At 45.5% G+C, this 26,470-nt stretch overlaps 1 protein-coding gene across 3 annotated transcripts in view; it reads left to right on the forward strand.

Moving 5' to 3' along the window:
- The window catches only part of Dachs (unconventional myosin-IXb-like dachs), a 115,933-nt gene that overhangs the window by 19,214 nt on the left and 70,249 nt on the right, over positions 1–26,470 (forward strand). For all 3 annotated transcript variants that reach the window (XM_076425895.1, XM_076425893.1, XM_076425894.1), the window contains 3 exons: positions 1,105–1,213; positions 14,875–15,395; positions 15,745–16,337. In XM_076425895.1, coding sequence (XP_076282010.1) covers positions 15,959–16,337 — 379 coding nt within the window. In that variant the 5' untranslated portion in view covers positions 1,105–1,213; positions 14,875–15,395; positions 15,745–15,958. The remainder of the gene's footprint in view (positions 1–1,104; positions 1,214–14,874; positions 15,396–15,744; positions 16,338–26,470) is intronic.

Consider the following 26,470-nt stretch of genomic DNA (forward strand, 5'->3'; position numbering starts at 1 on the left):
AGGCACCGAATTAATTTCTACACCTAATACGTATCTACAATCGTGAGAATTTCTACGTCGTCGATAGTTTCAAGAGAATGAAATTTCTATTGTTTGTACATTTAGTGAGGATCGGGAAAATGGAATTTGATTTTGGTATGACAAAAATGGGAAACGTACGAATTTAGTAAATTTTGTTTAAAGTCTTCATATTAAGTCTGACTCATAGCACAATTCAGATTGTTCTATGACGATTGGATAAGGGGTTAATAAATTCAATATCAAACGAAGCTTTTTAATAACTTGCACACCCAGAATAATTCAATTCTATATGATTTTCTTCATTTTATGTATACGAGATTGATGTAACACCTCACGCAATACTTAAATGTTTAGTAATTGATTAGACACCAACATATTTAATAAGCTAAACAATATTGCGAACAATGGTATAGCGATTTTTACTGGTGCTAAGGGTTAAGGAAGACTCTCCAGAGGAATCAGGGCGAATGACTCTTCGCCAACGAAAAGTCCGGCACGTAAAAACTGTTTATCGGGCTTCGAGTAGTAGGATTTTCGAAACTCCAGAGAGGACCAAGTCCCTAGGAATTCCACGCGCGAAGGAACCCGGACAGCCTTATAAAGAATAACGCCCCGCCACGATTTTCGGTGCTCGATCACGTAGATCCTGAGCCTGGATAAGGAAACCCGAGGGGGGATAAAGAACTGTTTTGTCCACGAGTTTAATTAATCCCACCGTGTCTTGAACCTCGTCTCTTCCTGGAAATAGAAAGTCCCATCGAAGTTACGGCTGTGTGGAACTTGAAATCTGATCGTTTGAATTATTTAGATCGTAAAAGCGTTTGCCCTGCTGCGGCCAGTTGCCACTTTGGTAGGAATGTTTTGGGTAATCGGCTGTCTTAGATATGTTCGAGTGATAGCGATTTCCTGGGAGAAAAGGGATTTACGTTCATATTTCAGGAAATTGAGCAACGCTGACGCGATACGACGCATTCATTACTGTATAGCATGTTTGAGTTATTTTCTGGCATTTCTGGTGAATTTTTTATTTTGTTTGAATTATTTTCTGGCAGTATTGCTCAGTTTGTTTTACTTGATTCTCAGGTGCTGGTGCAACATGTAGCTTCTTACAATTGGCTCCTGGCGGAGAAGATGATTCGCCATCTTTATCGGAGGATGTTTAATTGGCTGCAATAAGAAAACCAGCGAGAAGGTAAAGTATCTTTGGAAATGTGTTAATAAGAATAAGAAAAGACAGAACGTAAGATATTCAATGATGAAGTTATGCATCACTGCATAGTTGACTGGTTCCTGACTGTTCAGGATTCAAATTCGGGATTAAATAGCACACCAATCTCATTTCATCGAAAATGTCACAGACTCAAACGAGAAAGGAAAAAGTCAGGAATAGTTAAATAAAAATGGAGAGCTTTAGAAAGTGAGAAAATTAGCAAAATGTTGTGGGAAAAGCTATAAATGTTTGAAAACGAATAAAATTTGATCAGAGAAGTTTCGAAAGCTCGAAGATCAGCAGAAAAATCGCACAAGCTCAAGCAAAAAGCGGACTAGAGGAGCGACTAGCAAAATTGATGGAATATGCATTTCTGAGTAGTGCACTCGAAGCAGTAGGGTAAGAAATTGGCGAAAAAACGTTCGAAAGAAGAAATCGTCGTCGGGATCCCGTCGTATCCGATCGGGCACGGGTGTTCAGAACGGGAAACCCGGCCAAAAGTCTCGATCATGATTTATCGTCGTGGTCCGCCGCGAAATTGGCCGTCGGGGTGGTTCGGGGAGGGCGCGTTGCACCGTTGCAGCGTTGCAGCCCGCAGATTGCACTTTCGTCGTTTTTTCCCTCGTGGCCGGTGCACGCGCACGTCTCGCGGTCCGTCCTCGGGGCCGGTCGCTCATTAAAGAATTAAGTGAAATCCCCGATGGATAAATTAACGATAAAAGATCTGGCCCGACGCTCCCCGAGCAGTCGTGTCCCGGCTCGTTTAGGTTGCGTTTCGAGGCCGTGGCCAGAGCTGCGCGATGTTTCTTTTGTGGAAACATTCGAATTAAACACGAAATTTTATACAAACAGGTTGATTTGCGTGTTCTCAAGTATATCAATTTTTTGAGTATGCATACACTGGTTAATTTCCACAAGAACCTGAACAAAATTCACATTTCTCTCGTGTGTACGTAGACTTTATGCGTTTATGGCAAAAATGAGAAAGAGACACGTAAAGATGCGCAGTCTAATTATTATACTGCAGGAGATTTAATTAAAAAAGAAAGCCAATCGTAAAGTAGTCGGTGCTTTGCGTGATTAGAGAAAGAAATGAATATTTTATAAAGTGAATCAATTAATCCTATTGTACAATATTATATTGGTAGTATATACTCAACCCAGACTAACAACCAAGCGTCGTAACCAAATGAAATAGCAAAAATCCGTGTAAATTCGGGCCGAAAATGTCGAAAGCCGAAAAATTAGTTTCACCGCGTCCGGGCTGCATATCATGGTTACACCTTGTGGGTCTGAGTTTGAAGGTCGTGAGAGGGTAGGGGGGCTATGCATCTCGCGGACTGGGCCCTGATCTTTTTCACCGTCCGATGCAAGAGTTTGGGGGGAAGGGACCTCCGCCGCTGGCCTGACCCTCTAATTATATGGTACATCGTGTACCGAGTGAGCGCGGGTCGTCGGGTCACGGTTACACAGAGGTAGAATGGGGCCCGTCGGGGCCCGAACGGGGGGGGGGGGGGGAGAGAAAGAGAGAAGGAGAGAACGCCGAGGGGATATATCGAAAAATTTGCCGGGCCTTATATCGGCGTTCAGGTATTCGCGGCGGGTAGCCGGCCGGCTACGAAATTTACTGACCGTCCGATAATAATTATTCGCGCTTCGTTCGAGGCTGTGGTGCATCTTCTCGATTGCTCCCACCGTCGTTCTGTGACCGAGGAACAATCGTCGAATGAAGAGGAGGATCACTACCTCGTACAGTAAGTCCTCGACTTACGCGGATTCTTAGATGCTAATCAGAAAACCAATTACGAACTGTGACGTTCGCTTTTTGATTGCCAGAACGGGAATTTTGTCGGTGCGTATGTGACGGAAGCGAAGATAAGTGTTTGCTTGTGTACAGCGTGGGCATTCAGCTATTTATCAGGGATCTATTTTCCATGTACATAGTTGGTTTGTTTGAATTTCCCTTTCAAATCAGTACATACATACAGTATGTACAAAGCAGATCGTAATAATAACCTTTAGCTACGCGGAAAATTTATTTCATCCTTTTTGTCTCCTCTTGTTTTACTCAGTAGAAAAGGGATGTTGCTTGGATGTGGTCGCGGCTTAATAAACTAGTCGACTGTAGCCATTTTAGTGGTCCATCGATCTAGTGGTAACATTCCCAAAAATCCTTGCTCGCAAAGGATTAAGAAGATGAAGAGAAGGCTGAGAATTAATTTTGAAAACACCCGATAAGTTGATTTTGTAAAGTTCAATAGATATCCTACGACGATTTCATCGAAGCTATTCACGGAGTGAAGAGTTTGTTCGAATGGCGAACATTCACGGATTCGAAACGCTCGGATCCCGGTTAAAAACCGTCGCGACGGCCTTGGAACGCGGCCGAAGAGGATTAAGTCAATTACCACGTGTGCCGGTGATCGGAAACAGGGAGACATAAATCATTGCGGCCATCTGTTACGACGAGATTATTCCTCCAGCTTCGTCCGGGGCACGCGGTTCGCAGAAAATTTGTTAAGTTGATCGAGTGCTGTTAATAATACCGGAGATTAACGTGCGCGCGCGGCAGCTTGCATTGTTGGGGCTGCTCCTCGGTTTCCCCGCGAATAAATGTTGAACTCCGCAAAAAAGTGGTAAATTGCTGATCGCCCCGGTTGCCAACCTGAAAAAGGGGGCGTCCCTGGGACGCGGCGGCAATTTTCCGTAATGAATCGGCCCTCCGAATACCGCATTACAATTACAGATGACAATTTTTTGCCGTCCCTTTAAACCTTACAAAATTTTTCTTGTGGTATTCCTAAACGATCAAACTGTTCGCATTTTATTCGGAGAAATGTCTGAATAAATTCGTCAAAATAACGAACCCGTCGTTCCGACGCATTCCGTAGTTCTTGTAAAACAAATTTTACGATGCACAGAGATCCTCGATCAACTAATTAATAAAGTACAATTAACAGAGACGAAGGTTACTGCAAAACGCGTGTCGCCTCCGAATAATGTCCACCGACTCTCTCCCTCTCTCTGACTGTGCGCTGTCCATCAGTTCGGTTCCGAAGCGACGCGACGGTAGCGATAAATTCCGGGCGAGGCTTAAAATATTTTCTAGCCGATCGGTCGAAGGGATTTTTCAGGTCCGCAGCCCGTGGGGGAAAGTCGCCTGTCCGGTCAGCGGTTTTCTATTTTTTTACGGTCCGGTGGCCGCTGTAACACCTGTTGCCGAGAGGAGAGGACCGCTCGAGTGGAGAGGAACACACCAAAACGAAATCTCAATCGGCGTGTCATCTTACAAGCCCGCCTCTGATCGCTCTCGCGTGTCCATGCTCGAGCTGAACCCACGCTTCTGCCTTGTTCGACAATGATCGGGCCCGATCGTCCTCCTCCTTTGACATCCTGCTTCTTCGGCAGCCATGCTTGCCTCCTCTAACACTAAACTTATCGCTGTCGAACGACTAGGTTCTACGTTTTACAATCTTCGAAGTTGCGACGCGCTACAAAAAACGGCTGTAGGTTCGTGATTTCTGGGAATTCCGAAAAAGTAATCAAGGGAAACGTATTCCTCACACATTGAATGTTAAAATCATTTGCTAAGATTGTCCTCAAATCATCCTAAAACCATTAATAAGAGTTCAGCGATGGACACTCAGAGCGGCTGAACAATATCTTGAGAATGACATAGAAGATTAATAAAGTTATACTAACCTGGCAGCCGATTGCGAACATGAGTCGAGAAGAGAAACGGCAAAGTGAGGGTTGCTGTTTTCGGGGGATGGAAAATGAAAGAACGTCTCGCGACGCTGCGAAGGGGTGACATGAGGTTTGGGAGGGTGCGAGGAAAGCGTGGGTGGATTCACGGTCGTTTGAATCTGCAGTTAATGAAAGAGGGCCGGAGGAGGAAGCTTCGTTTCGCTTCGTCGAGCGAGGGTGGCCGAAAAGGCTCTCGAACGAAGGTAACGTCGTCGTCGTCGTCGCTGTCGCGCGTTTTCGCCGAATAAAAGCCGGGGGCCTGCACTGCTCTGCTCTGCTCCGCTCCGCTCGGCTCCGCTCGGCTCTGCACCGCTCTGCACCGCTCTGCTAAGCTCGGCGCGGCTCCACGTCGCGAGCAGAGGCCGGCCTTTGAAATATTCCGAGTGCACGGCCGCTTATTTATTCCTGCGTTTTCTCGAGACGTCGTCGCGGCGACGGGGTTGGAAACACGGGGGTTGAAGCGGGCACATCGCTTTTCCTCGACGCGAACAGACTTACCGAGCCTGGAATTTTAATTAAGCTTTTTTGCCACCCGCTCGATCCCCTGCGCCAGAGGAACCATCCCCTCCCTCTTCCTCCTCGCGATGCTCGCGGAAGAGCTAGTCTAACGGGTGTCCTTCTTCGCGACGAACCACCCCTCAGATTTTAAAGAAGATCGCGGCCAGAATACGAATCGTTCGCTTTTGGCCTCGAGACTTTAATCCACCTCGAGCATTGGTTCTGCGAATCGAGGTACGCAAAACTGCAATGGAAACTGAACAGGGGTTGGTGAGGATCGAATTGTTGTTCTTTGGGAGTATATTACCAATCTACTACTTATTTATTGTAGTTGATCGTGTTCAAAATCATCACCGCTACACGGTGGTCGAGGAGCCTGGTTTTTGTGGCCAAAATTCAGACCCCGAGACCCCGAAAATTCCTCATTTCTAGATTTTCACATAATTCTTATGAAGAATTGAGTCTTGGCTACTTTTTCGCGGTTTCTGGCCCATAGTGTGCACTGTGAGTATTGTTAACATGATTTTTCAAATATTTCCGATGATCTGACGAAGCCATGTTTCGAACGAAAGTTGATCAGTATTTACTTCTCTACCTATGTTCAATATAAACAATAACGAAACAATTTTGTTTTATATAAAAAATGTAGGTCACCTCAATTTTTTAAACATTAACATATACTTTTTACTCCATAATATCCTAACTGGTGTCGAGACGATACCAGATATTCACGATATTAGAAGGGATGAATTGTGCAGATGTTTGGTCGATGACAAGAGACGAGGGTTATATAAAAATGTGTTTAAAAAAAATACAAAGCCTGTTTATTTTGCACAAAGATCAATGAAGAAGAATCACAGTACGGAGTTACTGGTTTCGAGTCTCGGGATCGAAGTTCAGGCGAGATGTGCCAGTCTATGGTTCTCGAAATCCGGGTCTATGTGAAATTGCCGGCCACGCGAGAGCAAAACAAGGCCCGCGGAACGAAACGCGGCCGCGTACGTGTATAATCAAGCGAAACGGGCAGGTGAGGAGGGGCGAAAGTGGGTTCGGCGTGCGTGAGTCGGCGGGCAAAGTGCCGGGTCCTGGGTTGTACACACGATGGCGTCGATGATGACGTGCTGATGTTACGGTGCTATTACTTAGCATCCCCCTCGCAGGAACCACGCCAGAGAGAGAGAGAGAGAGAGAGAGAGAGAGAGAGAGAGAGAGACCGGACTCTCGTGGGTCACGGAAAGGTTTCCAAAAGGCCTCGCCGGAAACCGGGGAAACGAGTCGTGGCGGCGATCCATCGATCGTGAGAACCGCCGCCTTCTCCGGATCTCTTTGCCCTTCGTCTCGACCCCTTTATCTCCTTCCAAATTGTACAAGTACTCCCAGGAGCCTGAGAATCTTATAGAAAATTAGATAACCACGAAATTTAGGGTACAAGACAATCTTCTCTTGTGAGAGCTTAATTTTGTACAAATTTTTACTTCATCAATCAACACAGTCCCAAAATCTCACAGAATCAAAGTAACCGAATCGTTGTAACGACTAGACAGCGGATCTTTATGCAAAATACAAATTTACAACAAATTTAAATTATTTCCTAATATATTTAATGGGTTGACTGAATAGGTTAATATTCTTACTTAATAGTAAACACTTAAGTTCGCGAGTGCCATGAAGGCATTGGAAGGATCCGATTCGATTGGATGGAACAAACTGAATGGATCAAGTGCTATTACCAGCTGAAGTATTCTCCAGCGAGAACGAAGTTACAGTAATAATTAAACATTCAAGCGATCGATGCGCCAGACACACAACGTGCATTATCTCTCGTAAGATGATATCGTTAACCACGGCTCAGGAAAAGCGCGTGGCAAACAGCAGCTGGCGCGAGATAACGCTTCATTTCCGGTAGGAGTTTTCCTCCTTTCGCTTGCGCGCCGTACGAATTCGCGGATCCACCCCTTGCCACTCGCGGAGCTCGGTTCGCGAAGCGGAAGGTTTTAATACACGCGCGAGCAAACGCGGATAAAGCGTTGAAATTACTCATCGGTGAGACTGTTCGCTCTCTTGCATTCATTGGATCGTTCCCTGCGAAAAAAACAGGTCCCATTAATCGGTCGTCTTCGCTCAATTTGTCATCAAATTGACTAAATCGAGGCAACTTAATTTAGCATCACGTGCTATTTATCGTTTATAATTCCTTAGATCGTTTCAATTTTCTGCATTTGCCATTAAGTAGAGCCGAAACGTCCGAAATATCGTGAATCCGTATACTCGGTGCTTCGGCGAGGTTACAGAGTAACAACGCTCAATTGAAATGAAGTTTGAATTTTAGAAGACGACGCTTTTCAAATATATTTTTAAACTTAACAATGTACAGAGTGAGGCACCTAAGACTTAGACCGAAAATATCTCCGTTGTTTTTAGTGATTACTAGAAAATGTTTCAGATAGGAAATGTTTGGTTATTCTCCAGGCCGTACCTCCCGATATTTCAAGATCTTCATCGTTTTTTTTACTTTTTGTCTCGCAGCATCCCTTCGTTTCTCTATAGTTGATCCCACGGTGAGGTGCCATGGAACAGGTCGCGGAAATCGATACGATAATCTCCGTTTCTTGATTCACGGTTAGCGGATCGCGGAGGACGCAGCCCTGGAATCGCGCCCGGGGGATGAAAGCTACAATTTCATTGGATCCGAAGGGGATAAGACCGCTCCGACGACAATGGAGCCGGGGGAGAGCGAAAAAGGATGAAGAAGAGGGCGGAGGTGTCGGCGCAAATCCGATCGAATGGCCTCGTAACACGATCCACGAGTGATAAGTACTTTATAATCACCCTGTGTACTCGACGATCGGTCCACGGTGACTGGGATTCCTCGAAAACCAATATACAGCGTCCACGTCCGCATCCTCTTGCACACACTTCATATTTCAACTTCGACGCTCCGAGCATTTTTGTAAGACACCTGCGAGTTATCTTTATCTCATAGTTAAGCTGCGGATTTTAGACATTTATGACAGAAATCGGTAGTTGCAGTCTAAAACAGTGGACAGATTTAAATAATTTGAGAACATCAATGTATTATTAATTGCAGCTTATGAACATTTTGCTTCTTGCAGTTCATGCAAACAATTTTTATTTTGCATAAAGCTCCGCAGCCTACTCATAATTTTTCAAACTGAACGGTCCACGGTTGAAAGAACCAACGAGGCGACCTCCAGTAACGTCATCCAAGAGTTTCAGATCATATTGTAAAAGAGAATTGTTATTGGAGCTAAGTTTAAGATGATGGACGAGCCGATACGTTCCCACGCGGTCTCGCGGGTAAGTCTGAAAGCCGTCGGGCCCTCTCTCCCGTCCCTGGACCCCCCTCCATCTCTGTTGTAGTGGGCGGTTATAAGGCCCCGAGGGCCCAACCGGGGCCCTAATCACAGGCTCGCCCTCGCTCGTACGCAGAACGTATGCGTTCTCCTTAAACGCGCCAGCTAAAAGCCGAGTAACGCGAACGTTCTTAAATACACGCTGTTATCTCGACACTCCTCTTGCTTCTCACCCCCGCAAACATCCCCTACACCTCACCCATAGCCCCCTCGACGTACGCGGGATTTCTGTTTTTCGTTTTCTGCGACCTCCTCTTTCCATCCGTTCCCTTTGTTTCTGTATCTCAATCCTATGATGCGAGGCCTCCATTCTCCTTTTCCACTTCGTTCCCTGCGGGTCGCCATTTTTTCCCTAGCGCGTCTGGTTCCTTTTGCTCTTGCTGGTCGACGTAGGCGTCCGTGTCTTTAATTTCTCCGCATAATTGTATTTGCCGCTCCTTTTTCGGAAAAAGTGTTTCCTGGTCTTTATGAAATCTTTCGAGTTTCACTCGACAATTGGCTTCGGACCGTTTAATTTGTTGAATTGTAATTATTCAGAAGGGGTACGCGGGTTTCTGTTATTCTATTTTAACTCGAAAATTATACATTTGTTTCCGACCTAGAATATTTCCATTCTCAATGATCTTCTAAAGTGGATGCATACGAAATTGTTATAATATCTCATGCAAAACACTTAAATGTTTAATAATCGATTAGATATCGACGTATCTAATAATGTAAGCAATATTTTAAATAATGGTACAGCAATTTTTAGTGGTTCACCAGAAAATGGAGGAATCTCAGGACATGAGGGACCACGTATCAAACTTCTTCGACACCGTAAATAAAATGGAAGCCAACTGATCAGCAATTTTTAGTGACGCCTCAGAGTTCAAGTATCGCGCATTTCGCACGATTATTTCTTTCGTTCGCCACACTGGTGATCGGTTTCAGGAAGCTGCATACAGTAGCGCTTTGATAGTTGTAAATGAATCAAGTTGTACCTACAAACTGCTGTAACACCTCGTTAGTTGCAAGTGAACACGGTTAGTCTCCGAAACTATTGTAGACCCTCGATACTTGTAGCAAGCCTGGTTAGTTTCATGAACTACTAAAGAACTTTGATGGTTGCCAGCTAACCTGGCTAATTTCCTAGTCTACAGTGCTACCTCGACGATTACAAGCAAACCTGGCTGGTTCCACGAACAATTATATCGTCACGTGAACAATTTGATTGGTCAATCGGAGGTCCTGGTGGTTTCAACAATTTCTGACACTTCCGTAAGAAGTACGCGCATAAAAATTGCCCGGAAAAAATCTGTCCAACAATTCTCACCAACACTCGCACAAACATTTGCGATATTTCCAATGGAAAAAATGGAAGAGGATTCCGGTAGACGTTCCTCGTCTCTCTCGTAGTACACGTTGTTCTTCTCAGCGTTCCCAGTATGTATCTCTCCGTTCATTCCGGTGCACACACGAGGGTGTTCACGGCGTGGTCGGACACGAGGAGGATGCACGTGTCCGCGGTGCATATTATATGTTCTCCGGCCGCGATACACACGCGGTTTACACGCACGCGATGGATACGCCGAACGGCTTACACGGCCGACGAAATAAAATTATCGCGAGCGGCCCCGCGTTCTATGGTAAATCTCCGGCTGGCTCGGCTCGAACGCGACCGTGGCTGAAACTAAGTTTCGCCGTCTCCCTCGCTGTTTAACGCCGCGGGCTTATCGATTTACGAGGATCGGCGAGAGAGACCGGCCGTGGACTCGCATTAACCACCTGAATCATCCCCTTTCTTACGCCCGCGCCGGAGACTGACTCCGGCCTCGCTTTTCCGACACGTTTTTAACAGTTCGGGACTAAAGAATCGAAAGAAGGGGCTGTTGATCGCGCTTAGAGGATGTAAAATAGGGCTTTCGATGCAGAATGGTGTTTAGAGGACCTCAAAATAGAGCTGGAAAGATGTGAAACAGATGGAAAATTATGTACAGTGCGGAACACGAGAGAGAACTAGCGGGAGGGGAACGGGGTAAGTGGAACGCAAAAGCAATCTGAATGGTCAGTCTTCTTTCCCCGTTCCCTTCCCGCTAGTTTTCTCTCGTGCTCCGCACTGTACATAATTGCAGCGCTATTTTTGGTTTTCCATCTGGATCACATCTTTCCAGCGCTCCGCACTGTACAGTATATGGAGAATCGAAACACAGGGCTCCCGATTGTGTTTACCGACGGAGAACCGAAAGATAGGGCTTCCAACGATGGGCATGTCCTTGGAGAATTTAATAATAGGGCTTCCGATGGCATATAGTGCTGAGAGAAACCGTTCGGTTTCCAGGATTACGATCCATTCGTACAATTTGAATATCGTTGATTTACGTTCCGCGATTCGAAGCCAGTAAATCGAAACGTGTATCGCCTGCGACGCGACACAACGTGTCACGTTTTTTAGTTATCGTCTCCGTAGAAGCTTGACGCGGAACTGATGCAGAACTATATGTATATACAGCTACATACAGGCCTCGTACACCGGCCGAAGACGAAATTTATTGCTCGCTAATGCGTTTTAAACTCATCGGACGTAAATTTATCAGAGGGCCGTGCGGTTCCCGCGCTGTCGCCGCGGGCGCTGCCTTTCGAGCCGGTGCGGCGAGTTAAAGCCGCGGAACGTGAACGGATATGATGGACGATTGATCGTATCGTACGCCATGATCATTAACACTTTGCCTGCACCTCATATTTTAATCCCGGGGGCTGAGCGAACCCCGAATTTCTTCGGCGACCATGTCCGGAATACATTGTTGAGAAAAATCTCCATAATTCTTCATAATACGCCGCGATGCTACCAGGGTACAGACTCTTCCTTCCTTCCTTCTTCTACTTCTGCTAGGAATGAAATTCATTATTCTTTACTGTACGTCTTGATTGTAGAATCTTTGAGAAATGCAATATTAAAAGTATTTTAACTGTAATTTAGTTAATTTCAGAAGGAATAGATTAATACACTCGGTGCCACCAATTTTCATTCGAATACTGCTTCGAGCAAATCAATGACGCCGATCACCAGCGGCCACCATGGCAGTCGACGTGTTAACCATACTATAAGAGACACAAAGATTCACAGAATCTCTGTCGCATCGATCAAATTGATTCCGCACAGTTCGAAAACGCAGAGCTTCCTAGCCGTTCGATTTTTTCCGTGAAGATGGCAGCTCTGATGTAAATCGAAGCGATAAACGCGATGCTCTATCCCCGGCGGCCATAAATCCCGGCATGGTTTATGTGGTCTGTTTACGCGGAACGTAGTTAGGGGATCCTTTTAACGGTGAACGGCTCCGTATCTCGTCGGCTTTCGCCGAATACAGAAGCGGGGCATCCCTTATCCGAGGATGGCCGGCTATTGCCACCCGGTTCGTCTCGCGATCTACGACGATCCGGTCGATTGGCCGGCTAGATTTCGCGTGAGATAGTCAGAACGAAGAGGGAGGGAGGGAGAGAGCGAGGAGAGAGAGCGAGGAGAGAGAGAGAGAGGGAGAGAGTGCATCGATTCGGCGGGACGAATGGTTTCCTGGTGTCGACGATCCTCCGGTCTGATCAAGAATTCCGATCTCGAGCCGCTCGCGCTCAACTACCGGGGACCTCGGTGATCGTGTCGCCGCTGGATCCTCGATCGTGAATATTGTAATTCACCGTGGGTGGCACGTGTCGAGTCACCGCTCTTCCTTCTGCTTCATCGCTCTTTATGCATCCCATTAAGCCACGTTCACAGCGACCCGAATGGCCGCGATGTTGTCGTTGATCCTCGCTGACGGACCTCGCGCGGTAATGCGTTCTCTCGATATCCTGTCCATAGGTTTAATTTACCAATCGAATTGTTACCGCAGCCAGATTGCTGCGCACACGTCGGTGCAACGAATGCGGCTTCAATTTTTCGAATATGTCTGGACCGTTTATTTTGACAGTGGTGTAAGTCCATTTTACCACGCTTATATTAGCTTGCCGAGTTGTTGTTGTATGCGTCAAATATTCTAATCGAATTTTAAACCACTTCCCGGTGAGCTAGAGACTTGAAACTTTAAACGTAGCTCAGAACTGGATCACAATGCAATATTAAAAACACAAATTTTAAAAAACTATATATAAAACTATATAAAAAAGAACTTTTTAAAAAGCGTGGAACGCCCACGAAGATTACGTCAATATAGTTTAGCGGTGCACGCTTTTATTTATAGTCACCACAATGTCTAAAAAAATTTTTTCTCCTTTTCAGTGCATTTTGATATAAGCGTGGTTTTCAAAAAGTTCTTTTTTATATAGTTTTATATATAGTTTTTTAAAATTTGTTTTTCTTTTTGTTTAATGTATCTGGAACACAAAAGTTTCTTGCAAAAATTCATATAATGTAAAATATCCAACCATTAGAGTAGATTTGTATTTACTGTCGCATGTAATTTCCTTCTCGATATGCCAGAAATCATGTTTCAATGAAACAGAGGCTTATTTTTGAAAAAAAAACGTACCCCAATACGTTGCACTCTGTGTTTCAAGAGTGATTATTAGACTGCGGATCTTTGTGCGAAATAAAAATGTTCTACCTTGATTGTGGGAAGCAGGAATGACATAAAAATTGATTTGATCCCTTTGTTAAAAATCTTTTACTTTACTTTTTATATTTCACCCAACCGATTTCTTCATAAATGCATAAAGATCCGCAGTCTAGTGATTATTATGTTTTTACTAGATTCTATTGTAGTATAACATACATAAGCTGCAGAAACGAATGGAGACACTAGGACAGCGTGTGTTCGTTGGTTTGTAACGTGTGGCAAGCTTCACAGTCTGATATTGAAGATTGTGAGCGTTGCTTAAAATACCGGAGCAAGTGGGCGCCAATAAAGTTTATCGACGATTAAGCGGAATTAATTGTCCGGGCCCGTGTGCGTTCGCGTGTCGAACGACCGTCAGTCGCTACCGGTCGTTTTGTCGCGATCCTTTTGGGGCCGAATCACCGCGTCATGTTTTGATTAATGCTTCAGACTGACCCTATATATATTCCGCGGTTACGATCCGGCTCGTGTGTGTGTGTGTGCCACAGTTTTTCTTCCCGCATGGTGAACGAGTTGCGTAGCATAGTTATTTTCTGGTAGCCAACATTCGAAATCCACAGACCCTCGTACCGAAACCACTGGTTCGAGCGTATCGTTGCCATTATCATTCGTTTTATTCAGCCCTCGAAGCTTTATCCCGCGGAATACGCCGCACGGAGAGAAAGACAGAGAGAATAGGAGGGGTTGCGCTAAACCGTGGCCTTTTGTCGAAAATATACGTTGTTAATCGCGTCGGCGGTGGTAACGGAACCGTTAATATGTTTATTGTTGGCCGGCCCCCGGTGAAATGGGAATGGGTTGCGCTATTAAATCGTACCGCTGTCTCCCATAATCCACGAACACCCCGCCATAACCCCGACGCTGTTTTACTCGTGTCTCATAAACGGGGGAAATGTATCAATTTCCTGCGCGGTGAATTCCAAGGCTGCCCATTATTAACCGTAACGCTGGCCCTTTTACCGTCTCTACGCACTAAACAGAAAAAATCCTACCTTTCTACGCGCGCGGTCGACCGAACGAAAATTACGTTATCAACGGGCGCACACTTTTTCCAACCGGACTCTATTCAGCTGCCATAAACGCGACGGCCGGTTAATACTGCGTTATGCAGCGTTCGGCAAACGTCGCGCCAATCTCGAAGTGATTGGCGATAATTAGCGATCGCTTCAAATAACTTTAATTTCGTCAATTTTCAAATGTCAATCCGTTTAAAAAGAGGTTCGTCAAGGGGACACTTGGGGCTTTATCATAAATTTATCATAAATTCAAACTCGTACATTAGTAAAAATGATGATCAATTCAGGACGTGCTTTTCCTCGACGACTTCATACTCATTCGGCAACGATGTTAATAAGCCACGTTTCTTCCAGAAGCTCACTGAATTGTGCCTTTTAACTAACCACTGGAAATGATTTTGTGTGTGTTTTTTTTTCAGAGGCCAGTGGCAATTCGAGAAGAAACATGGCGTGGAAGTGTGTCGCCCGTAAGCGATACCCCGAGGAAATCGATTCGTTGGAAAGGCGAGCCTGGTCGCAGCCGAGCTCGGCTCACGTTGGAAATCGACTCGCGGACCATCGAATCCGGTGAAGGCTACGAAAAACCGGCGGTTCTTGCGGCGAACCGAGAGAGGATCCGGATCGATCTTGGATCCCCGGTTCCAATTTCGGAAATTACGATGGCGAGTTCACCTTGGATTCGAGCCACGTAGCCCGGAGACGATCGCCGAGTTCTTGGGGGAGCCTTGACTGCTGGTTTGGAGGATGCTGTTGCTTCCAAGGAACCGATCACTTGGGGGCTTCGATTCAATTAATAGAACATCCGACGATAAGACTGGAAGCTGGCCTCTTCAAACATTTTGTTAAGGCAGTTGTCAACTGCGGTGGAGATTTCGATTAACCCTTCTGTTGCTGATGAAGGCTCTGGGATGACGACGATGAACGTTGTTTGAATTACAAGGTGATTATAGTATGAGTCTAGATTAGATGTAGCCCTGAGGTAGCCCTGAGGTTTTTAAAATTGTTTAATTCTGACGTCAAACAATCAGCGATTCATAAAACAAAGTGAAACTTGAACGGGTACAATTTGCAATGGGTTTGACGTGGACTGTAGAAAATGATAGCAAGTAGACAGAACATTGGGAAGACAATGCTAAAATTCTTAATGATTTCTTTATGACATTTCGCTCAACATTTTCCAATACATCAAGCACTGTTACTCGTTGTCAGTACTCTAAGCTGGTAATAAACCTCCTAATAAGCCGTCCATCATCGGGACCCAAGTGAAACCTGGAAAATCTGGATTCTAGGTTCTACAAACAGACGTTGCTGCTCGGAAAGGGTTGCGAGTTAATCGCAGCACGGTTCATACGCCTAATTCGTCGTGCGCATGGTCCGTCAAAGGAGATATCGCGTGGATTGGGGTTAAAAGAAGGATCTCGACGTGGTCCGCTCGACCGAGACTCGTTTCCTGGCCGATTAGAGACGCTTTTCCGAGGCGGAGAGGGCACGGCCAGGATTAATATGTGCTTTGGACGAGTGCCGCGGGCTGGAAGTTGCGAGACAGCCGAGAATTCCGACGACAGCTGTCGAAAGGAACCCGAGGGGATCGAGGAGGAGCAGCAGCCGCCGGGCTGCCCGGGGAGCCTATCCTATCCCGCGGGAATGGGTATGCTTCTGCCCGACGAGACGTACGAGGAACGGTCCTCGTCCTCGAGGCGAAGCTCCTGCCCGAACGTTCTCGCCGACATCGATGAGGTTGAGGCCGCCAAGGCGTTAGCTGCCTTCAGAAAGTGCGACGAGTTCCTGAAGAGGCACGGGATCAGGCCGGAGTTCTTCTGCAGGCATCGGGAGAGGATTGCTCTTCAGACATGGCTGTTGCAGAGGTCCAAGCTGTCCTCCGGTGAGTAGATCTGTTCGTACATCTTTCTTCTGCTGGGGATCATAGTTCCACCTGGATCCGGGACTCCAAAGAGTTCGAAAAAGTTAGATCCTTTGATGCATTTGCAGCTTTTTCCATTCTGGTCCAGCTAGACCGTGACTTATTTAAACATTTTGAGACATTTCACAGTGAAAAAGTGATTGTACGAAGGGCTTCTCTCCCGAATTTCTTCTTGAAAAAATTTCAAGAAATTATTAGCTAACTCTCACGCGCCTCCGGAGATCGAGGTTCAAGAATTGTCAGACTGGTCATTACGATTGGAAAATTTCTTGTCGGAACGAGAGATAGAGGAGCTAAACGATATGACAAGGTAGACGAAGGATGCACGGATTTTAGGTGCCCGGTGCATACTGGTTGTTTTCTTTCCTTTTTTTTCTGGCAATGGGGAGAGGGAACGTATTGACGAGCCAGCCACACTTTTAGCATACAGAGTTAACCCGTAGGATTTACCTTGTACGGTTACACGGCAGTCTATCAGGGCGCAATTGACTCGAACACAGTTCCCATGTTACCGTTAACAGATTTCGGTGGAAAAGAACCGTGCGCAGGGTGACAATTTACGCGGTCGGCCGCTTGCGGACCCGTTTCGAAACGTTTCGAACCTGTACGCCGCCGCGCCGTCCGCGTCCCAGCTAGAAACAGTTCAATTGACCGATCCGGACACGAGCAGTTAAATCGACGTTCCTCGTTACTTTCGCCGGTTATTTTGTTGCGGCGGCTTTTTCGCGCAATGAAACGCATCGTGTCGGTAATTGGACGCTACCCTCTCCCCTCTATCATTCGCCCTCTCTTTTTTCTATGGGAAAATTGACGCGCTTTCGTTAGGGGATCCGATCGAGCGGCCTCCAAACAGATCCAGGCGCTGTCGTTGAGACGAATATGACTTTATTGTGCGATTTTCTTGGTTCTTACAGACCCCTTTGTATCAGACACAAATTGGCAGAATTTAGAGGCCCCACCACCTAACCCCTAACTTATTGTAATAATTAGACTGCGGATCTTTATACATAAGCAACGTTTTCTGCATCATTTGCAAGAAATTAAATTATAAGGATCCCTCTGAATTGTGGATTATCATAAAAATTCTTCTAAAATTAATTTAAACTCGAAACCACCCCTAAAATTAGTTGATTTCGATCTCTTTTTAAATGTAGATTTTTTGATGATCTATTTACGGTAGCTATGCCGATGCAGATGACGTTTTTGACGAATTGGAAACACGAAAGTGGAAAAATGGAAATTCGTAAATTTCCTCTCAGTGGATAATTCCGATCGGAAGCAATTAACCTACCAATCAACCGACCGATACTCTCGCGTGATTATTATACCATTTTTCCTCTTTATAGTGGCGCGGCTGGTTACAATTCCCACAATTACCAGGCAACAAAATAATATTAATAACACCACTCATTTCAATAGCATGAATAATATCTACTCATTACGATAACGCATCAACGATCAATTCAAATACAGTTCTCACGAATTTGAAATTCTAAAGTCCATTAATTCGAACCGAAGAATCATTGGCAGATCTAAAAATCCAGCATCAGCGTGATGTACCTCCTAAAACAAAATGATATATAATTCCGATGAAACATCTGAAGTTCAAACAAATGCTTCGACTGATTCTCGTATCGATTGTCTAACCGAGAATGAACGAGGGTCAGCTGAAACATCAATGGCAAGGAGAGACTCTAACTACTAACAAAGAAGATCGAAAATGTCGATCGAAGTTGTTATCTAACAACCGCCCTCCCTCCGAAAAAAACGACCAGGTCCATTAACTACCCGAAGCAATGTTTGACTGTCACTCTTTCGAACTGGACTCTTCGTAATTCTTTCGCACGCGTCACAGCTCGCGCTCGCAAATTCGGCGAGCACCGCGAAATTATCTGCAACAATTACAGCTCGAATAAATAATCGTGGACAGCGAGGCCCGCGAGTCATCACCGAAAAGATTCGTTCGGGGATCGCGATCACGGTCGATCGGTCGCCCTTTATCGATTTCCCGGGGCCAATCGCGTCAGCAAACAGTTTGCCGGTTTTTTCCTCGCTGTTCCACGACAAAAGCCCCCTCTCCCCCAACCCGAATCCTCTCGAACGCGGGCGTTTGATGTTAATTTCGATTTCGAGGGCGGACACCGATAATTTCGTTACGGGACACGTACTTAACGATCCGGCGCGGCGCGGCGGGAACGCGCGAATTTCGCGGCGTGCGCGCGGACCGGAGGGCATTAATTTTTGTTTTTAACGAGCCCCGCGTATTTATGCACAGGGGGAGAGAGCCTAGCCGATGCGAGTATTAGCGCAATTGATTTAATGCCGGCGCATTAATCGGGGCCATTCAGCCTCGCGTAAATTATGAATGGCAAAAGTTAATTTGCCGGCGGCGGCGACGCCGATCGCCGCACGCTTTTATCCACTTACAATGGAACCTGATCGATCCTCTGATTCTGTAATTGTGAACTGTGCTCGCCAGTTTCCCACGGCCATACTCTTCGGTTGAGGAGAATCTCGAAACGGTTAGCGAGATAGGCCGGTAGAAATACAAGGAAAGTGGTAATTATCGCGCACACTGCAACGCGCAACGCGGCGTAATGAGTAGAGCTCTCGACTACGACCGCGTGGGCCTAGCCTCGAATCCCCGACCACGTCGAAAAGGGGTTGTGTGCGATTGTTTTTCCAACGATTTCTTCACTGTAAATCCATGATATAGCGTTGATGCACCATTTACGCAGTTCGAAGTCGAATTTCCAGTTGAATGAAATTCTGGACACCAAAATTTCAAGTAAGAATCATAAAATCTGGTTATTATTGATCTTGTGAAACACTCGGTACAATATTCAGTATTTTTCAGACGCAAAATTCTCTTGAAGATGATCCATACTTGGATCGAAACGAATAATGTGTTAATGTTCTCGGCGCAACGGTTCAATCAACTATTTACGAAAAGCTATTTACAAAAATTTGCTTTTTCGTAAATAGTTGATCGAACCGTTGCGCCGAGAACATCAACATATTATTCATTTAACAATCACACAATCGATAATTCAAACAATATTTGGATCGAAACGTTGAGAAAAATCGCAAAATTGCTTTGTTTTGATTTCCGGATCGAACCTGTGCGCCGATAGCATAGACTAATTTCTAAGAATCATAAAATGTTAGAATTTCGAAGATATATTTGGAATGATCAATTTCGAATAAAATTTTCACAGTCCGCTTCGCGAATTTCCAAATGTTCTGACTAAAGGTTCGAAGACATATTTCTTTTCGATTCGTGCAATTCAGAGTTGAAGTGGAATTCCGACAATTCCGTGAGGTATTGTGCAAGAATCGAATTCGAGATTCGAGATATTTCTGAATTTGGAGATTCGAATAGCCAATGGTTAGGCCCACTTTAGTCAATAATTCGGCTAGAATCGAAAGTGCCGATGAAATGACTCAATTCCTGCCAGGACACTTTTCTCGCGAGGCAAGGCATCATTCAACCAAGAAGCGCATTCTCTATAGTCGCAGAAACTGTCGTGCCTGATCACAGAACTTAATTTGCCAGTGCGGAAAGAGTTAATCGTGTTCAATCGCATGAAATGTGGAGAGTTCATCAAATTCGGCAACTCCCTCGCGACTTAAAACGCGGAGCAACCCCGATTTCCGCGGATTAAACGCGGCGATCGCGCGAGGATTTATAATCGGACCTGCTCGCGGAACGATGATTCATTCGTTTCCTGTCCCCGTGAACAGCAACGAATTATGGGACTCGACACCTCGAGCTATTGCATCGTGCCTTTCAACGGAACAGTTTAAGACCGAGCGATGCGATGAGACGCGATGGCGCTGCGCTTATATCATCATTCGCGAAGAGAGCGAGTTAGCGTATCAGAGAACTAGTTGGCCAGCGTCTGGGGTAATCTTGACTGACGCGCAGAACGAATGCACTGCACCGCGCCAGTGCACTGCGGTGTATGCATTCGAGTTCCGCGGTAGATGGCAGAGGTATAGTTTCGAGGCAGAGGTTTCGCGCCATTCAAATGACCCGTTTCCGGGGGATTGTTGCTCGGCAAACAACTCCTTTCGACCGTTTTTGCAATTATGCTCGTACGCGTTTCACCTTTGACCCACGGCCACTGACATCCATCCGCTGCAACAACCATGCTTTCGCTCCTTGAAGAATGTTTAATCGTTTCACTGCAGGCATTCGTGCGTAACGAATGTGACCGAACCTGTACTCTGTCATAATTTAGACCTCTGTAATTCTTTGCATTGCTCATGAAATAATAATATAATTAGCGGACCTTATAAAACACTGTGCTCGTAGACCGGTCTAGTTAATGAATAATGTAGTCACGTCTAGTGCGCTGTAATCCGCTGCCACCTGTTAGCAAGCTTAAAAATTCCCTCTACAGAAAAACTGACAGGCTAAAGGCAAGAAAAGTGTCAGGAGCACGTTCAACATCGTCAGCACGCTATTTTTGCCTCTATATTAACAACTAGCCAAGTCAGAGCTAGGTGACAAAAATATTTATCCAACGAGTTAATCAACATCCTATTTCACAAATTTCTACATCATTTCACCTACTAGTTTTTCTTATGAATGCATAAATCATCGACGAATTATCCTTCAAGGCCACGTCTTATTCGACAGTTTTGTTAGTAAATTATTTTAATATACAATATGCTACGTGGAAACTTCTTCAAGCATCAACACAAGACTTTGTAGTTCACTGATAAATAATTATAATCTTTGAGCTCGCACACTGCAACAGAGTATAATCAACTACGCTCTTCAAGAAAATCGAAAGGATTCTCTAAAAAGAAAGACAGAAGGGAAAAATCTTGGCCCATTAGCAGTCGAGGTAATCACAAGCGTACACCGACCGCGGAAGCGTTCAATCACAGAGCTAATAAACAAACAGCAGAACTTCGTAGCTCACAATTGATGCGCGATAAGCTCGTTGTAAAAAGAAGTGTCTACTTCCTTTCAGGAAGTTCTCCGCTTAATCTCGCAGCTCCTCGTTCGCGCAACGTGGCCGCGTCGAGTTTAATTTATAATCTCATTACGGGCCGGTCCAATTTTGTTCTCTCGCAGCTCCCGAGGCGCGGCCCCGCGTTGCGTAGATCGCGAAGATAGCTTCCGGCTTCTTTAATCACGGCCAGATAAACTTCTCTTTTCATCCGGTCGAAAACAGAAGAGGTCCCTTTAAAACCGTGCGAGCAACCGTTGCAGCAACTCTTCTTCTCGCGTAGAGGCTTCGGAGAGAAGAAGTCTCTCTCTCTCTCTACCCTCGTAGCGTTGCCGTCGCGAAAACTTTGAACGTGCCGCCTTGAAAAGTTTCTGAAACTATCAAATCATCGGATATCACGGCCCGCTTATCTACCGGGGAATCGAGCCTCGCAGAAATCTACCTGTTACCTTCAGCCTCGTGTCGTAGTTCTTTGGACGTTAGGATATCTTGGACCTCGACGTCCGCGCGACTTAATTAAATATTCCTCGTTTCGAGGCCGTACACTTTTACCTTATTAACCGAAAGGTTCTCCGTCTTCTTCGTCTTCTTCTTTCTGTTACTTTTTGTTTTTTTTTGCTCGTTCTTTCACCTCGGTGTCTCAGTCTGTCGGGTGAAATGTTTGAATATTCTACGCGGAGCGTAAGAAATGCTCCATTAACACTTTGGTCGGTACCATTTTTTTCAATGGAACCTGTACATTAATTTTTATCGCGATCTATGAAGTAAATTGATACACTCTCTGTCCCATAATATTGGAAGCAAGTGAATATTCAAACGGGAATTGTTGCCTGATCTTCGATCCCGAGACTCGGAACCAGTAACTCCGTACTGCGGACATTATTGTGGGACATTATTATGAGACAAATTAAATTCATCAACTGCTACTATTGCTACGGGACAGAGGGAGCAGGATCTATGAGATGTTAAAAGGTTACGAAAGTAATTGCTAGAATTAGACCGCGGATCTTTATGGAAAATAAAAATTGTCCAAGTCACAATTGTAGGGACCAGCAGCTAAGTATATTTTTTTCTTATGTTAATTTTATTTACGTCGACAATAATGTATAATAATTGTGGAATTTGAAGTTTGATCGCTCGTACGATGCTGTTCCCCTATAGTAGAGCTTCTTAGGACGTTGATTTTCACAGTTGAACGAAATGATACAGTAAAATGATTCCCAGTAAAAATATTCTATAAAAATCGAAGAAAAACATCCCAATAAAATATCCGAATAACAGAAGACCGAGATAAGAAAGAAACGTGATGCTTCGGAAGAGAAGCAGTTCCACGGAATGTGTCAAATGCAAGAAACATTGAAACGTGTATTCTCCCCGCTTACGGTTTTCGTCTTCCAGAAAAATCTTGCCGCATTGAGCGATACTGCACATTATTCTCCGTCACTCGCGCATCGAATTACCAGCCATAACCGCACGTTGGAAATTGACGAAGCCTGTCTCTCCGCAGTTTCCACGAACATAAACGCTCCACGCAGTGTCGCAATCGTTCATGGCGCACTTCGTCTAGAAATTGGCCGTGTTTCGTCAAACTTTCGAACGAAGAAGACCGCGCTCGTTCCATTTACACGTTGTCTACATTCTTTTATCGCCGGTGTCGATGCACGAATGCAATTCCACGCGACGCGATACGACGAGAACAACGAATGGAAGAAGTTATATGAAGAAAGTTAAGGTGAACGAAGAGAGAGGGAGAAAGAGAGTGGTTGGAAGCTGTTATTCCGTCGCGTGGTTGGGCCGTATTCGATTCCTTGTGCAATAAACAAACGCGACCGAGGCGGAACCCAGAAGCAGCTCGCGTTTATTCGTCGGAGTTTGCAGCAGCGGTGCAGCAGCGGTGCAGCAGCTCTGACGCAGCTCCGCGGTGCATCGAAAACGGTTCAGCAGCGGCGCGGCGCGCAGCGCGACGATTAATATGATAAAACGGGGCCGGCCCCGGCGACCCGCGATACGTGGACGTTAATTGTTCGTTTCGGAGTGCCGGATGTGATTACGTTGATTATAAAACACGGTGTAATTTCGGACCCCTCCCTTCCCCGTAATTACCCGGCCTTTATATTCTGATCTGGGAACAACAAAGCGTCACGACGCGGAATTTACCCCGTAATTGCGTATTCCGCGACCGGTAATCGCTCGTTCGCATTTTCTTTACAGCCCGACGAGGAATTAGTAGAAACCGATAATACCCGGACCGTGAATCCTTTATAGCTCGTCCCCCCCCCCCCCCACCGCGCCGAACGATTGCGGGGGCGTTATACTTCGGCGAGTACAGTAGATTAAAACCCGGAGAAGCTCGTTCTTCTTCGTTTCTGTCTTGGCGCAAAATATCACTTTTGAATCGTTTCGAAGGAAAAGGCGATGGGATCGGACTTATTTTTCCGAATTTAATGCGTAACATTAAATGCTGTAACGTGCCATTAAAAAAATCGATATTGTTGTAAAATATGTTAGAGCTAGCAATAATGCGATTTAATGGATTTATTACTCCATATGAGGATTTGGATTTCATTGTTTGAAATCCTGCTCTCGTTCTCAAAACACGTTCAGGTACGTAGAAATTGATTTGCCTGAGGAGTGCGGGACAATCTATATTATTATTAATCAATCTGTTAATCAAATCAATCAAATATGTTAATCCCAGAACGTCTTGACGATCCAAGCGCTCTGCGTGTACCAGGAGAGTAAGAATCTGAAAAATTGATGGGGAGTCGAGGTATCGATGGGGGAAACGAACGAAATTCGCGGTGATTAGCGCAGGAGAGGGTGTCAACGTGCACGCAACGTGCGAACGTGCTAATTGGAGTACTCGTCGGAACAATCAGCGGTCAAAGACAGAACGACACGGAATCGGGGCCCGTGAAACTGCCGTGTCTACTTAGGGCCGGGGCTCGTGTCGGAGTCTGGATTCGCGTAATTAGCGTGCCCGGTGGTAATGAAGCCTCCATTATAGGCCGAAGCCGTCAGTTAATTAGGTTGCACATTGATTTATTGCGATCGTGACGTGTCCGTTCGTTAGAGACGCGTGGACGCGTCTCTCCTGTGGGTTGCTGCTGGTGCCTGCCTCCTGTTCCGCCTTCGGGTGTTCCGTTGAAAACACAAAAGAGTCATTTGTCTTGTAATTGAATGGCAACGGGGTCGTGCTCTTTGACGCCCGGCACGAATCGCCCCTGGATCGGCGAACGGGAACGGCTGAACGAGAGGAGAACTAGATGGATAGAGAAATAGCCCCGGAACAGACCTGGAAACCGATGTCCTAATTGGTTTTGATGTTTCGCACGGCTTCTGAATTGATTTCTGGGATAGAGAGGATCGGATCGAAGCGGTAGAAATACACCGGAAAGTGGCAATTAACGAGAGCGCGCCTGCTCGTGGCGTAATGAGTAGAACTGTGTTGCCTATGACCGCGCGGTCACATCGAAAAGTTCTTTTTCCAGCAATTTGTTCGCAGCGAATCCGCCCTTTCTCGCTGATGAACCACTTACGCAATTGGAATTCGAATCCGAACTGTACGCGAAAATTCGGAGCGGCGATTTTTTTTTCAAATAGGGATGTAATCGATTTCGAATGTGAACTTGAAGTTTCTAATTCAATGATATTCTGCATGTTTAAATTCAAGAATGGGAAGTCAGAGTGGCTCGAATTGAAAGATCCTAGCGTGTTCGAACAGAACTGAAAGTCTTGCAATTCAGATTTCGAGTGAAATTCGAATAATTTCGAATACGAAATGACTCTGAATTTTAAAATTTATATGGAAGGTGGTTAACCTCTTGGCTACCACGGACGGACGAGATATCTCGCGCCCCGGTACTTTCCGATAAACGCTTTTGGCGAGATATCTCGCCACCTAGCACCAGTGATTTGGCATTATAGACAAAATATTTTCTGCTCCATTCGGTCATTTTACCTGAGATAAAGATTCCATTAATTTCTTCCTTTTACAAATCAGAATATAGTTACGTATAAAATATATTTGTCTATAGTGTGAAAATATCTCGTCAGAAGAGCGTTTATCAGTATCGGGGCGCGAGATATCTCGCCCGCGGTAGTCAAGGAGTTAAACGAAAGTTAAAGTGCCAGGTTAAATCGAACTCGGTCGGAATGTCGGACCGCGCGTCCGAAATTCGACCAGCGAGGAATAGTAATTGGTTTCTCGTGAAAAAAATTGATCGTGTCACGGGTATTATCGGAAGTACACTGCGCTTGACAAAGCACCGCCGATATATCAATGGGGCGCGCGAATGGCGGACGTGAGAAATCTTCGGCAAATTGGTCAAGCACAACGATGCCAGAAAGAGAGAGAGAGAGAGAAGAAAAAGAGGAAGAGAGAGAAAGGGAGAGAGAGAAAGAGAGGAAACGTCATTCGTTTTCGTTCGCGAACGGACCGCCTCGAATTTACTTACTCACCGAGCGATAAATCATTTCGCGCGGTCTCTCTAAATTACGGCTAAGCATCGCGCACGTTTATACCGTTATTTATTTGGTGAAAATTTATGAACACATACATTACGAAAATTGATATTTTGAGCAAATGGTGGACAGGGCAACAGGGGGAAAGGTGGGCGGAGGAGGAGGAGGAGGAGGAGAGGTTTGTGTGACGATCGTGCGCGCATTCAGCGAGAAACCGAGACGAATGAAATCAATTCCCGGGTCCATTCAGCGTGACGTCAATTCAGAAGAACCACGGAGTCAGCTCCTGATCGCTGCGATGCGCTTTCACAGCAATTTATCGAGCTTTCGATCGTAATTATCTTCAAATCGCTCATATCCTTCGATGTAATTACCAAACGCTGTTATTCCTTCGCGATCGAGGACGAGATAGATCCCCTGCTTTCTTGTTCAGCCTTCGACAAGCGTTTTCATTCATCGAGTCGCCTTCGCGGTGGCCTCGTTTCGATTCAGCGTTAACAAAATCATTTTTAGTCGCACCGATCGCTTTCAACTTTTCGGGGGAGGCTACGAGCATTCTCGTACGAGTACTCATAATCATTCTGAATGCCGTTATTATTGTACACTCATGATGGTAACCATGCTGCTGCTGAATCAGCGGCTATAGTACAACTTCAAATCAATTAT

This window comes from Lasioglossum baleicum, chromosome 6, assembly GCF_051020765.1.
Source record: "Lasioglossum baleicum chromosome 6, iyLasBale1, whole genome shotgun sequence".
In the NCBI taxonomy this organism is placed as follows: Eukaryota; Metazoa; Arthropoda; class Insecta; order Hymenoptera; family Halictidae; genus Lasioglossum; species Lasioglossum baleicum.